At 41.8% G+C, this 14,889-nt stretch overlaps 1 protein-coding gene across 1 annotated transcript in view; it reads right to left on the bottom strand.

The window, feature by feature from the left end:
- LOC134577726 (synaptotagmin-1-like) overlaps positions 1-14,889 on the bottom strand; it is a 245,650-nt gene that overhangs the window by 46,778 nt on the left and 183,983 nt on the right. Inside the window, exons 4-6 of the mRNA XM_063436596.1 lie at positions 13,433-13,552; positions 2,149-2,316; positions 1,397-1,564 (exon numbers count right to left, since the gene is read on the bottom strand). Coding sequence (XP_063292666.1) covers positions 1,397-1,564; positions 2,149-2,316; positions 13,433-13,552 — 456 coding nt within the window. The remainder of the gene's footprint in view (positions 1-1,396; positions 1,565-2,148; positions 2,317-13,432; positions 13,553-14,889) is intronic.

Genomic DNA, 14,889 nt, shown 5'->3' with positions numbered 1-14,889 from the left:
CTTTCACTGTGGATGTATCAATATATGTGGGCCAAAACTGTGGGGCTTTTTTCCCACCATAGCCACAATAAAAAGTACACCCTCATCGCCACACCACTGCAAACATTCCACACGTACACTGTGCACACAAAATACCACACGTATAAATGAATATATCACGTTTGTATTAATACTAACAAAAAATTTGATATTTTTTTTCGTAATCTTCAATCCTTGTTAGTTATAATAAATAGGGCCTGCACTCCAAGAGACTTAGGGGAGACAGTACCACCTATAGGTTACCAACCCCTGCTATAGTATTTCCAAAGGAGTTCTATGTATTCTCAAATTTATAGCAACTTGAAAGAAGATCAGTAAATGTAGCACTGACATGGTAAAGCCACCAATAATTAGCCTTTCTTTATACCATATTTTGTAAGTACTTAGATAACTCTACTGTGACACAATTTCGCTTTTAACTCAAGTGCTTCATTGCCATAAGGCAAATTACATAGCTGCAGCCAGCCCAGGCATTTTAAAGGTACAGAATAGACACCAGAACAACTTTTGCTTAATGTGTGCAGATCATGTTTCTGCAGTCTCACTGCTCAATTCTCTGCCATTTAGGAGTCAAATCACTTTGTTTATACAGCCCTATTCACAGCTTCCTGCATGTGACTTGCACAACCCTCCTAAACACTTCTTTAAAATAAATATCTAATATTTAAACACCCTTTATTACACATTCTGTTTAATTTAGAATGTGCTCTTTTAATCGCCTTCTAGATCCTGCAAGAGTCTCCTGTGTGTGATTAAAGTTCAATTTACAGAGCAGGAGATAAAAACTTCTAAAACAACTTATCATCTGATTGACAAATAAACCATTTTGTTTTATTCAGACTGTGTGAGTTACAACCAGGGTATGTGTGGTTAGGGCTGAATAAACAGAAACAAAAGTGATTCGCCTCCTAAATGACAGAGACTGCAGGGGCATGATCTATACACCAAAACTGCTTCATTAAGCTAAAGATGTTTTGGTGCTTTTAGTGTCCCTTTAGGGGACATACAGTTCATTTTTATATCACTTGCTAACTGTAATACCTCCTTCTATATGCAACCCACAGAACTAAAAGAAAAGACAAGGGCACAGCATTTCAGTTTAACTGAAAATGATTGCTTATTATTATAAATAAAGTCTTTATGATATATTTCTTCTTGTTCTTAATAAACTATTTATGAGATATTATTTAACTCTTTATGAGAAATGAAGCTTGTAAATTGCCTTAACTTCTATATTGTGCTTTATTAAAAACTCAGATTTTGATCAATGACAGCGTAATACCCTTGTTATAATTTCTAGCACAATATCTCTGGCTAACAAAAGACAATTCTATAGAAATAAAGACCATTTGTTTACCTCCTCTTTCTCAGCTGATTGTAAGTCTTGCCATTCCTCTATGACATGAGCCAGGTCCACAGTGTTCATATGAACGCGGGCCTCCCCAATAGCATCGTGCTTAGAGAATCGATCAAAATCATACACTGACATCACTAATGTCTTCCCACCAAGCTCTGCATAAGGAATCTATGGAACATATAAAGTAGGAAGAATTAGATGAGCAACATTTAGCATGATAGCAATTATTGTAAGACTCCCCCAAAATAATACGTAATATCCAAGACTTCATTTCGCAACACTAGTCTAATGTTAACATTGACCCCTGCTATTTTACTTTCATAGATACAATATTTAATATTCATAAAAATAATTCATATAATCATTTCAAGCTTTTTTGTTATATGTTTTTGTCATTTTGGTGCTAATGAAGTGAGATGCATTTGACATTAAATTCATTTACAGTAATAATTAATGTTTATCTCCATAAACCTTGTAGCTCATTACCTATCTAAAACATATCCGAATTTAAGAATAATGTTAATAAGGGATAATAAGGAATATTTATGTCATTGCACGATGTCTTTGGATGCAGCAATATACAGGTCCTGACCCTCTATAACAACTACTATCCTATGATTCACACACTTAGTACCGGCCCAAGAATTCAGGTGCCAAAGATCGTCAATGGCATAGCCTCTCATTTCTGGCATTACACGTACGTTCATTGTGGACCCATAAATGTTCAAAATCAGGTTTATTTAACTTCTCACCTTAAAAGTGAATTGCTCGTTGAAGGTAGGGTTTAGAGTTTTGCGGTGCACTTTGGTCTCATACTTCTTCTTTTTGTCTGGCATAAGGAATACTTTGACATATGGATCGGAAGTGCCACCAATGTCCAACGCTGGTAAGTCAGCGGCCTGAATGATCCCCACCACCAACTGTGTGAAGAAGCAGAGAGTACATTCATTTATCTACATATTCCTGAAATATCTTAAAGGAAAATATAGGTACTTGGTGGTACAACAAATTATTGTGTCAAATTAAAAAATATTCAAAATACAAACTACTTACACCAATAGCTAGTGTTTAATGAGGACCCATTAATCAGAAACACTATCTCATTAAATAAATAGTAAACTTAGCTTAAAAGGACAGTAGAGGTACCAAGACCACTTCATTTCAATGCAGTGCTCTGGGTGCCATGCCCCTGTGTTTTTAACCCAGCAACTGAAAATATTGACATTTTGCACAAATGGCAATGTTTTTACTGCAGGGGTAACACACCTCTAGTGGCTATCAGGAGAAGAGCCCCTAGAGTTGCTTCTTCAGCTATAACTAAGTTAAAATCTGTTATAGATCAAATGAGTCTCCTAGTGCATGTGCACTAACTTCCAAGCATCGGATTGGCTGAGATCACTGAGACTTATGATCTCAGATTAGGAAGCGGAGAGAGAAAACAGCAGCTTATGTATATTTTGTATGGAGACCCCGTGCTGGGGGTCTGTGCATAAAAGGCTGTGTTTAAGCAGAATAAATCAGTTGTACTCCCAGAACTGTGTGTCATCCAGTTACTGGGGACGAGGAGGGCTATTCACGTTGCAGTATCTTGTTCCTGAGTTCCAGTTATTGGTGATCCAGCGAAGGAGAGTCCTGGTCAGGACTAGCGCTCCGCTACACCTACATTGGGGACACTTACATAGGCAGAGAAGACTATAGCATTAGGAATACAAATATTCCTAATGCAATAGTGTTCCTTTAAGCTTGTTTCCTAGATTTTAAAAAGAGTGGGTGCAAAATGTGTGTTCAGACAGAGTATGTGGCTCAATCCCAGAATGTCATGTATGGAAAAGTGTTTACATTTTTGAATCACATGCTAGTCATTGGGTGTGGATATATAAGTCGCAACTAGACTTGGAGATTCATTTTGGATGGAACTGCAAATCAGTTGAATTTGGGTAGATCTTGTGCTTGACAGAACTTCCATTTTCCAAGCTGCTACATGGCAGGACTTGCACAAGCCCAATCATTATCGGTTTGGTTCTTGATTCTGACTGCCATTTTTTACTCCATAAAAAAAATGGTATGAAAAGAAGTAGAGGCTGTTTGTTTGTTTGTTTTTTGGGTGGGGGCAAATAAGTAACTTAGTTTTTCATGATGAACAAAAAGTCTACCCAATTATGGTTGGTGGATCACCCGTTCAATCGAGAGGTAGCAAATAAAAAAAAATTGATTATTAAGTGGGGTCAAAAGGAAGAGCAATAAAACAACTGTGCTTCTACGCAGGATTCTTTGCGAAACCTTGTCTTCAGCTTCTAGTGGAGATGGATCAGCAGTGATCTTGTGTGTTTACTCTTGCTCTGCCTGTCTTGGAGTGGGAGATCCTGGGTCATTGATTCTAGTGCAAGACTAGGTTTAACGTCCTGTTGTATCTAGCCAGCAGCTATTGCCAGTAGCACTTGAAAGCACTTTAAGTGGGAGATAGAAGATTGCCAGGCATTTTGTCATTGATCCTAGTATGAGAATAGCTTACCAATTTACAGTTGATACAAGTTTTTTTTTTTTTTTTAATTGTTTAGAGAAAAGAAAATCTTTCTATTGGGTAGTGTGGTGTTAGGGAAATAAAGGTCATCTTGCCTAGCTTAGGCCTAGCATCATTGTTGATTCTAGTGTGAGACTAGGTTTACCTTTCTGCTATATTTAGCTAGCAGCTACTGCCAGAGATACTTGAAACAACTTTGAACAGGAGATTGTAAGACTTTTTTTTAATTGATCCTGGCGTGAGCCTAGGTCACCAACATAGAGTCTTGTTTCGAGGAGTTATTTTTGCCTATTCCCACTGTGCTGTTAATTGTTGGTACTCAGAATAAAACTCCCCCCCCCATCATGGAGAGCGCTTGTTTTTGTCGTGTTGTACAGTCTTGCTTCACCAGAAATTGCTCACCCAGTAAGATTATTATTATTAATAACACCACCTTCCTTCCCAATTACATTAGTCAACTAAGTGTAGGGGCTAGTGTTGAGATTACTTCCAAAGATGAAAATCCACCTGCACATTGATCAGCCATAAGGCGAAGGTTTGAGGCTAATAGATCTCACTGAAGCAAAGTTTGGCATTACTTTGACTGCCTCCCAGAAGAGTAAATTGCAAAGTGTATATTGTGTGGCAAGTAAGTGAGTAGGGGAATAGTTATTGTAACGGACCGTTTCACTTACAAGAGGGTAAAACCCAGTTTAGGCGATAATCCCCTTTCCAGATGCACAGGCAGCTACTGCAAACACCATTCTCCCGACTGGAGACACACGAACACTGGAACAGCTGAACAAGAAAAGCAGACATCGGCTTACACTCTTGGCAGTCAGCATACAATCCCATTCCCCCAAAGACAGAGACGACACATCGCTTTGAGGGTTAAGCAAGAACTCTAGACTGGGACACCCAGTCTGGCTTTTATTTCCAACTCACACATACAGGCCACACCCAGGGGGAGGCATAAAAGAACCAATGACATAGATGTTACCTCCCACACATCCCCTCCCCTTAGTGTGACACATAATCCCATTATGCATACAGAGTAAAATATACTTTTACACAACTTTCATAACTTTAAAACCATACATCACATTCACATAAAAATACATATCCACAATCAATCCATTCAGGGGAACAACATATTAAAAAAATGGCATGAATCCGACCAGGGGTTTAAAAGTTACTAAAAGTATCTTTTGGGCCCTGGCTTGCAGCATGGCACAATCTGGCTCAAACAGAAGTAAAACATCCCCCACAATGCATCCCGGCTTCCTCCCTTCTGCCCTGGAGTTAATTGGAGAAGTAATCCAATTATCTAGGACTAGAGTCAGACTCCATTAACCACATGGTTGCAAAAAGACAGTAAAAGACACAAAATTACATACTGATACATTTAACACATAAAACACACATTTCTACATATCCCCAGTTTAACTGAACACATAAATACCTACATAATATTTAAGACAGTATTACTGTGATATGTTACAAAGTCTTAAAGGGACATTAGTCCCAAAAGTCCCAATATGTCCATCGCTGATTTTAAAGGGCCAGTAGCAGCAATATAAATTATTACATGCCCAAATATAGTGTTTATAGAGCAATATGTCCATGGGCCGTAGTCGCAGGGCAGGAGGCTAGCAGCCAGGCCTCTCCAGTTCACAGTGGCGAAGCTGGCCTCGCCACATTTCTCCCCTTTGCCAATTAGACTAACAGGGTACCTGACCTTCTGCCGGTCAGTGCCCTGGTTAGTCCAGCAACCCACCCACGAAACAGAAATAACAGAGCAGCCCACCCACACTAACCGGTTACTACATCTGGGTGAGGAAGGATTTTGTCCAAGTTCTGGTGTTTCACCTCTGCTGGGTGGGAGACGGGTAGGCTGCCTTGGTGGGTTGCTGAGGGGGCAGAGACCAGCGGTACTCTGTCCTGTTGCCAGCACTACCACGGGAGTAGTCTGGTGGGCGCCTGGTTGCTGGAGACTGGCTGTCTCCCCTTTAGGTGCACAGCTCGACTGCCGGAGGGGGAAACCGACTGTCTCCCCTTTGGATCCATCACACTGAGGCTGGGGAACAGGACCGACCGTCCCTATCCCTTGTGCTGTAAGTGCAGAGACTACGGTCCCATCTGCACAGTTGTGGGGCTTAACATCTCCCCTTGGTGGGTTAGGTTGCCGTGGGAGAGAGGGTGTAACAAGTTCCTCTCTCTGGATGGCAAACTGCCGCTGGGGAGAAAGGATGGCACCTTCTGCTCCCTGGGGTACCCACTGCCGCTGGGGAGGAAGGACGCTGCTCTCCTCTCCCTTCGCTTCACACTGCCTTCCTGGCACATCACTTTGCTGCTGGGGAGGAAGGACGACACCTTCATCTCCCTGGGGTACACACTGCCGCTGGGGAGGGAGGACGCTGCTCTCCTCTCCCTTCACTTCACACTGCCTTCCTGGCACATCACTTTGCTGCTGGGGGGCAGGAACAACAACCTCTGCCCCCTGTAACTCAGCCTGCCGCTGGGGAGGATGGACGACACCATCAGCTCCCGGAGACACACACTGCCGCTGGGGAGGGAGGACGCTGCTCTCCTCTCCCTTTACTTCACACTGCCTTCCTGGCATATCACTTTTCTGCTGGGGGGCAGGAACAACAACCTCTGCCCCCTGTAACTCAGCCTGCCGCTGGGGAGGAAGGACGACACCTTCATCTCCCTGGGACACACACTGCCGCTGGGGAGGAAGGACGGCACCTTCAGCTCCCTGTGATACAATCTGCCGCTGGGGAGGAAGGACGACACCTTTAGCTCCCTGGGACTTACTCTGCCGCTGGGGAGGATGGACGACACCATCAGCTCCCTGGGTTACACACTGCCGCTGGGGATCTGGGCCGACTGCCCAGCATCCCTGTAGGGCTGGTAGAGAGACCTCGGTCCCATCTCCACCTGCCTGTTGTGGTTCCTCACAGGACCAATCTATGAGGACCCCTACTTCGGGTTCTTCCTGCCGCCTCAGGGGGGGGCGGCTAACCTCCTCGGATGCAGCCTCTACTCTGCTGCTGTACCACTCTTCCTGCTCATCATACTCTTCGTCCATCTTTGAGTTTTGCTCAGCCATGACCTGGTTCCAGATCCCCTGGAATGTGTCCATGGATATATAACCCCCATACTGGGCCACTTGCTGCCTCACCTTGGCCATAAAATCATCTTCAGCGTCAGAGCCTTCCATACTTGTCTGCTCCAAGTCGCTGGATACCTCTGCTGCCAGGGGCGCTGCACGAGTGCTAACGTTGCCCTCAATTTGTAACTCCAAGGAATTGGTGTTCTGTAGCTGTCCTTCTGGCTGTGGGAACAATCCCGCAGCTTGTTGGTTCCTCTGCGTCGTTCGCAGCATGAGGTACGCCTGTACATCGTTGTAGACCCGGTCTGCCATCCGCTCCGCTCGGGCTGGTGAGAATAGAGCCATCCTGCTCCTATATTCCCTGGCAAACTCGGATTCCTCCTCCTCCCTCGGAGGTGCTGCAGCAGCTGCGACTCTGTCTCCTTCCATTTTCCTGATTTCCTTTGTAGATAGGGTCGCTGTACGGATACTAGCGTTGCCCTCAATTTGTAATCCAGAAATGGTGTTGTCTGTAGCTGTCCCTCTGGTTGTAGGAACGATCCCGCCGCTTGCCACCAATTGTAACGGACCGTTTCACTTACAAGAGGGTAAAACCCAGTTTAGGCGATAATCCCCTTTCCAGATGCACAGGCAGCTACTGCAAACACCATTCTCCCGACTGGAGACACACGAACACTGGAACAGAAGAGGATGAAAAGCAGACATCGGCTTACACTCTTGGCAGTCAGCATACAATCCCATTCCCCCAAAGACCGAGACGACACATCGCTTTGAGGGTTAAGCAAGAACTCTAGACTGGGACACCCAGTCTGGCTTTTATTTCCAACTCACACATACAGGCCACACCCAGGGGGAGGCATAAAAGAACCAATGACATAGATGTTACCTCCCACACATCCCCTCCCCTTAGTGTGACACATAATCCCATTATGCATACAGAGTAAAATATACTTTTACACAACTTTCATAACTTTAAAACCATACATCACATTCACATAAAAATACATATCCACAATCAATCCATTCAGGGGAACAACATATTAAAAAATGGCATGAATCCGACCAGGGGTTTAAAAGTTACTAAAAGTATCTTTTGGGCCCTGGCTTGCAGCATGGCACAATCTGGCTCAAACAGAAGTAAAACATCCCCCACAATGCATCCCGGCTTCCTCCCTTCTGCCCTGGAGTTAATTGGAGAAGTAATCCAATTATCTAGGACTAGAGTCAGACTCCATTAACCACATGGTTGCAAAAAGACAGTAAAAGACACAAAATTACATACTGATACATTTAACACATAAAACACACATTTCTACATATCCCCAGTTTAACTGAACACATAAATACCTACATAATATTTAAGACAGTATTACTGTGATATGTTACAAAGTCTTAAAGGGACATTAGTCCCAAAAGTCCCAATATGTCCATCGCTGATTTTATCTACATGCCCAAATATAGTGTTTATAGAGCAATATGTCCATGGGCCGTAGTCGCAGGGCAGGAGGCTAGCAGCCAGGCCTCTCCAGTTCACAGTGGCGAAGCTGGCCTCGCCACAGTTATGGTCATCTCACTAGAGCCGGTATAAACCAACATCTGCAAAGACACCACAAGTCTGTGTTACTGAGGGAAGAAGCAAAAAGGGAAGTTACCAGGGCAGGTAGCAGGAACACTGGATCCTGCGCAATCAGCTACCACCATTGGTACCCCCTCCACTACTGCAGAGCAGGAGAGATTTTGAGCCTAATGCAACAGGCACATACATACTCCATGTGGCGAACAGAACCTCACCACGGACTTTTGGAGGAGCCTGCTTGCCAACCTCCTGCCACAGGACTATGGCCCCCTGCAATAGACCTTGCTAAATTACTTTTTAAAGACTCTGTCCATGTAATTGGGATTATATGGTTAGTTCCCAAACAGACGCACGAACCAGAGACCACCCGGGAGCTTGTTAAACCCTATTAACACTTAGTAACAATTCTAACTGCAGAGTTCGACTTGTCTGTTTGGGTGGTCGCTGTTTGCATGAATGACCACAAGGTGGCAGACATCTTTTTCGTATGATCGTAGGCAGCGGTGTTTGGTTGTCGAGTTCCTGGAACTAAAATCGGACACAGAAACTCACGAACACTGCTGGACTTCCATCACCACCTGCGCTTGATTCTATACAACTTAGAAGGGCACTGTTCGGTGGAATTGTTCATCTGGATGAGGGAAACAAGCTCCAGGGTAAGAACATCGACTAATCTGGGTGATTTTTGGATATGTTGGTCACCCAGATCGGGGCTACCGGGGTATGTAACTTTTGTGGGGATTTTGTGTATTTACATGTATTTTGGGGGTTTTGTAAAAATGTATGTTTTCTGTGCCTGGAGATAATTGAGTTTAATACAGTGCATGACTCAATTATCTCCCAGGCACAGAGTAGGGATTATCTTGTTTTATGCGGTAGTGTTCTGGACCTGAGAGCCAATGTAATCATGTGTATGTTTTTTTACTATAGTCTAACCTCAGGTCCAGAGGGGAATGCCCCTTGCTTGGGGAACTGCATATAAGGCCAGTTGTGGCTACCAATAAACAAATTCCTGCTTACCCTCAACATAGAGTCTCATCTCATGTGTGGGGGGAATGGCTGTATCACTCTGGGGATTGCTATATCACTATACTCCCCTGGGATTATAATCACTTTCTCTTTTAAGAGGAGAGGTCTACCCACTGGAAGCTGGATCCTGGTCTTGGGTCCAGTGTGGGTGGAGGACAGCGAGACCCCAGCCAAGCTGTAATGTGCTGTAATGTAATACAGTGCTGATGGTGTCTAGTGTGGTGCTTGTGGTACTCGGTAAGCACTAGGAAGCAGCGATTGGTGGAGGAACCCAGTCGGGGTGCTAGGCGGTATGCCACACTCCTAGTCTATATTATTTAAGGGACATGTCCGCCAGCCCACTCTTAAACATTTTGTTGGTTTTCATGCCAGGGTCATGCCAAAACGGCAGGATAACAAAATCACCCATCTGATTGCCCAGCTGATCACTGTAGGGTGTGCTTCCTTTCCCATGATAGCCTTGATGCTGCCAATAAAGTCCCTGGCTCTGACATATGTACTTCCCTAACAATTTATTTTCAGCAGGAAATGAGTCCATTACTGTACCATTCTGGCATTATACTAGTGAAGAAGCAGCTGGTTAAGGCTGTAGACCAGTGGGTGCACTTCACCACAGATTTGGGCAGGGTGGTAGCAATAAAGTAGGTCAGGCCAGTTGATCTGTAGGGCAGAAAGACCATCAGTCTCTCCTGCTACATGCTGAAGTACAGGAAGAAAATAACACTTCAATAAACAACTTGCTTGCAATCAGACAAATTGTGTCAAATGGTGGAGAGAGCAGGCAGCTACCAATCTGCACTTTGATTTGTGGCTACCTACTGATCTTCAAGATGAATCCTTTGTAGGTGTGCAATGGTGTGCACAAATCCTACATCTTGTAATTCAGGAAGTAAAAAAAAAAGTGCAAATCATACTGGAGCAGTGCAGAAGGATTGTTGGGCATGTCCACCATAGTGGGAATGCTTGCAAACTCTTGAGGCAGGAGCCAGAGAAAAGAGGACTTCCCTTACACAGTCTATAACAGGTTGATAGCACATGGTGGAACACTTTAGACATGCTGAAGAGAATTTTGGAATAGCAGAGGGAAATTCATAGCCTATCGTCCCACTACTTCATTGACTTTGAGTCCCCATTGGGGCATGATGATTGGGCAATAGTAGGGCAGCTAGTGGTAGTTCTTATTACATCTAGAGACGTGACAGAAACTTTGAGCAACAGTAATGCCAGTTTGGAATCTCGTTTGGGATTGTATCGCTTTCATATTTGATACATGAGTGGTTAAGGTTTAGATACTAAGCAACATATCCTTTTAGGTGATAGATAATGATTTTATTAATCAGACTCAGACATCTAGTGTACCTCATTGATCATAGGGTAATGGTGAAATTGTATTTTTAATAGAGATCAGAAGATTTATACTTAAATAATTACATTTATAAGTGAGGCAATTCTAATCTATTAAACTAATGTATTATATTTGTATTGGTAAATTAAAAGCATTTTGCCATAAATGCTAGTAGAAGATAGGGTGGTCCGTAAGGCCCCCAAATCCTTTTGGGTTAAAAAAGGCTTACCACTAATATGTCTCTGTTTAAATGTGTTCTTTTAAATTGTGAAACAGGGCAAAATTTGTTGAAGGTTATGCTGCAGTTTTATTCCTTGTGACCACAACTGTAGACTCCATGTGTGTTGGTCTTGAGGTTTTTGTAGTCTGGATTAGAAAATCACAGACAGCGGTAGAATCTGCATGTGTATGGCCCTTGGACACTCAACCTGAACTCAAAGATTTGCCATACCTTTTTAACATGGACTAGTGTAAATCTGTTGAATGTCTGAGGCAAGAATAAAATGCAGCTGACACCAGTTCTGTGTTACCTGGCCTAAATATGCACTCAATGTCTATTAGACTGATATAGCATCATCAGAGAGAGACAATTTATTGACAGAGTACAGACCTTGTGTGGCCAGAGTGACCTGCATATTTTTATATGATTCCTGCTCTCAATTTATCGTAGTACAAGACAGCAAAAGGCAAAAGAATAAAATCAATCTAAAACATTGTCTCACTTTTACGATTACTATTTTTTTAGTCCAGATGTACAAAAATCTAATTTTGGGAACTCAAAATTGGCATTGCAAAAATGCTTGATATTTTATAGCCATGTGGCCAGGCAATAGGGATGTGCATGGGCAGAAAATTTGGGTCGATTCGGCACTTCCGAAATTCAGGACTTCGGCAATTTGGCAGTTCGGTTCGGTTCAGCACTTTGTCAATTCGTGACTTTGGCAATTCGGGACTTTGGTTCAGTTTGGCACTTCCGAAATTCGGAACTTCGGCAATTCTGGACTTCGGTAATTCTGTTCACCACTTCCAAAATTCGGCACTTCTGAAATTAGGCAGTTCAGCAATTCAGACATTCAGAAGCTTCCGAACGTCCGAATTGCCAAAATTCGTCCGAATTTACATTACAAATTGCACATGTCTACCAGGCAATATTGTGGCCATTTTTGCATGTCAGCACAGTCACAGTCCCTGTTTTTCCTGCTGTTCTGCCTACACCAACTTTTTTGGTACCGAAATTAATTTGAGCCAAACAGCAGCATGAACAAAATTTTGCTGTCCCCCCAATTTTTTTTTTGCCAAAGGATTTTGTAAGAACCAACATCTCTCACCCTGCACAGGTCTACTTGCAACTGTTTACTGATAATCTTTAACACATAAAGAAGCCTCATACATACTGTTCCTAGCAACTTGCCTAATGCAGTTAATGGTTGAAACTTACGGTACATTCTATAATATTCAATCATTCTGTTTTGATATGACATGTGTCCTTTAAGGCTCATTGTTGTGTTGGATGCCTCTTAAAATAGTACATTGCTCCTCCCTATCAACCAGCTAATTGTTCTCAACTCTGTAGTTTGAGTGCAATGTGCCAACAAAGCGATGCTAAAAGCTGAAACCTACAGACCTGAAAATGACACATCGAATAGAGAACACAACAATTGTACTGGCCAAAGCATTGTTATTGTTCTACTTTATGATATCTTACTGAAATAATTTATAACCATTTTGATTGTAAATTCTTTAAAAATTCTAAAGTAAAGAATTTTGAAAAAAAAAAGGAGTATATTGTTTCAAAATGATATCATATTTTTAAAGATTTCTTTTAAAGCAATGCAAAATTATAGCTCTTTGATGTCTGTAAAAATCAATGATTTAACAATACAAATCTATCCATATTGCAAAAACAGCTGTTGGATTCAGCTTTATGTTTTATGGGGGTAACTTCAAAGCGACATCAAAGCTGATAAACACAACAAAATGTTTGGCTGCCAGATCAGCAGCTAATTTAGAGATGATATAAAAAATACATGCTTCACTAATGCATTTTGATCAGTCAGGATTAGGTGGAAACCAGAAATGCTTTATTGTCTGAAGGTTCCTATTATTTGTAGTTCCTTTAGGGCAGGGATCTCAAAATCTGCCCCCTAGATCTAAATAGTCTACAACTCTCCGAATTCTGTTAATGCAATAGATGATCAGGGAATAATGAGAGTTTAATTCAGAAACATCTGGGGAAAGACTTTGAGATACCTGCTTCAGAAGTACAGTAAAATTTTTTTATAAAACACAAATTGAACCTTTTCATTTCAAAAGTATTTTTTTTTAACCTCTTTTGGTCATTAAGGCTATAGAAGAATACACCTTGCTAAAAGTTCTTCATACATACTGGTCTGATTGATCTAATTTTATTAAACTAGATATAAGTATTTTATCTAAGAAAGGTACAAAACAATAATTCTCTGCTATACCTGACCAGTCTGGAAGTCATAATCCAGAGAGTATTGCAGTTTACCCAGCTTCTCCCTTGGCTTGTCATCTTTTTCGTCATCAAGCAGAGATGGGTCTAGATCTTCAACATCTGGCTGGACCTGCACGGAAAAGAACACATAAATTGGCACAGTGATTGATACATTGCTGCACTAATACACTGGGTGAGCTTAGCCAGTAAACCAGCAAAAGCCATTTGGAATAACGAAGTTAAAGGGAAACTCCACACATCTAAAGAACTTTCGCTTTCTGAAGGGCTTTATGTGTGAAGAGTGTGTCCTTTATTTTTCATTTTACAAGAAGAGCATATTTTATTAGAAATTGGCACTTTCCTAAATTATCCTTGTTACACCTCCCTGGCTGTCAATCAGACAATTGGTCCTGTTACTTCATGGTTTGGTTAGCTTAGTGGAGCTAAACACAAAAGGCAGACAATTGCCCAGAGGCCATGCCTTGCAAAGACTTCTCATGACTGATGTAACAAAACAGATAGGCTGCAAAATTAACCACGAGGAATGGAAAGTGATGTGTCATTATCCACCAACATTTTATTGATTTTGACATCCATTTTTTTTTTTAATTAGTCTATGTATAGTCACCCGGTAAAATTTCCTCAATAAAACCACCATTATTTGACCATCAAAGTGTACCAATGATCAACCCCGGTTATTCCAATGATTTCTGGGGTGATGTCTCAGAATATAAATCCACAGAATGTTCAATCTACAGTCTTAGAATACTTTTACCCCATATTTTATTTACCCTAATTTCATCAGAGGTGGACATAACCTACATTTAATCTACCTATCTACAAAGAAAGGTTCATATTTTAAAGGGCAACATTGTAAAATGCTCGTTTCACTCTACACCTGTGGCTTCCAAACCAGTCTTCAAGGCTCACCTACCAGTCCAGGATTTAGGGATTGCCCAGTTGTGTCAAGGTGTTTTGTTTTCTTTCTAAGACACAACAGGGTAATTTCTAAATTCTGAACTGGTAGGGGAGCCTTGAGGTCCTGTTTGGAAACCACTAGTGTAGAGTGAAACAAGCATTTTACTTTGTTAGCCTTTAAAATATGAACCTCAGTCATACGATGCAGTAAAGAAAAAAGGCTTTATTTAGGGAAGATAAGAGAAAATATGAAACATGTATAAACATATGCAAACACAACTTTATATCAGGTCAGGATAAAAAGAAAAAAAAAGTGAATGAGGATAGAAAAGAACGTCAGACGAGACTAATGAGCATATGCCGTGTGAGCAGCAGTGCTATATGTAATTCTAAAAATGACGAAGCCCAGTGAAAGCAGAATTGAGTAGGACAAAGGATAATTTGATTTTCAAACAATGGCTATTGTGGAAGCCTCATGTGAAATGAAGTGTCAAAGAGAGGTATAAAGGCTAGAATGACATGTTCATATTGTGCAGCCAAACACAAATT

This window comes from Pelobates fuscus, chromosome 11 (assembly GCF_036172605.1).
Source record: "Pelobates fuscus isolate aPelFus1 chromosome 11, aPelFus1.pri, whole genome shotgun sequence".
Taxonomy (NCBI): Eukaryota; Metazoa; Chordata; class Amphibia; order Anura; family Pelobatidae; genus Pelobates; species Pelobates fuscus.
This window is presented reverse-complemented; position numbering and strand designations above follow the sequence as displayed.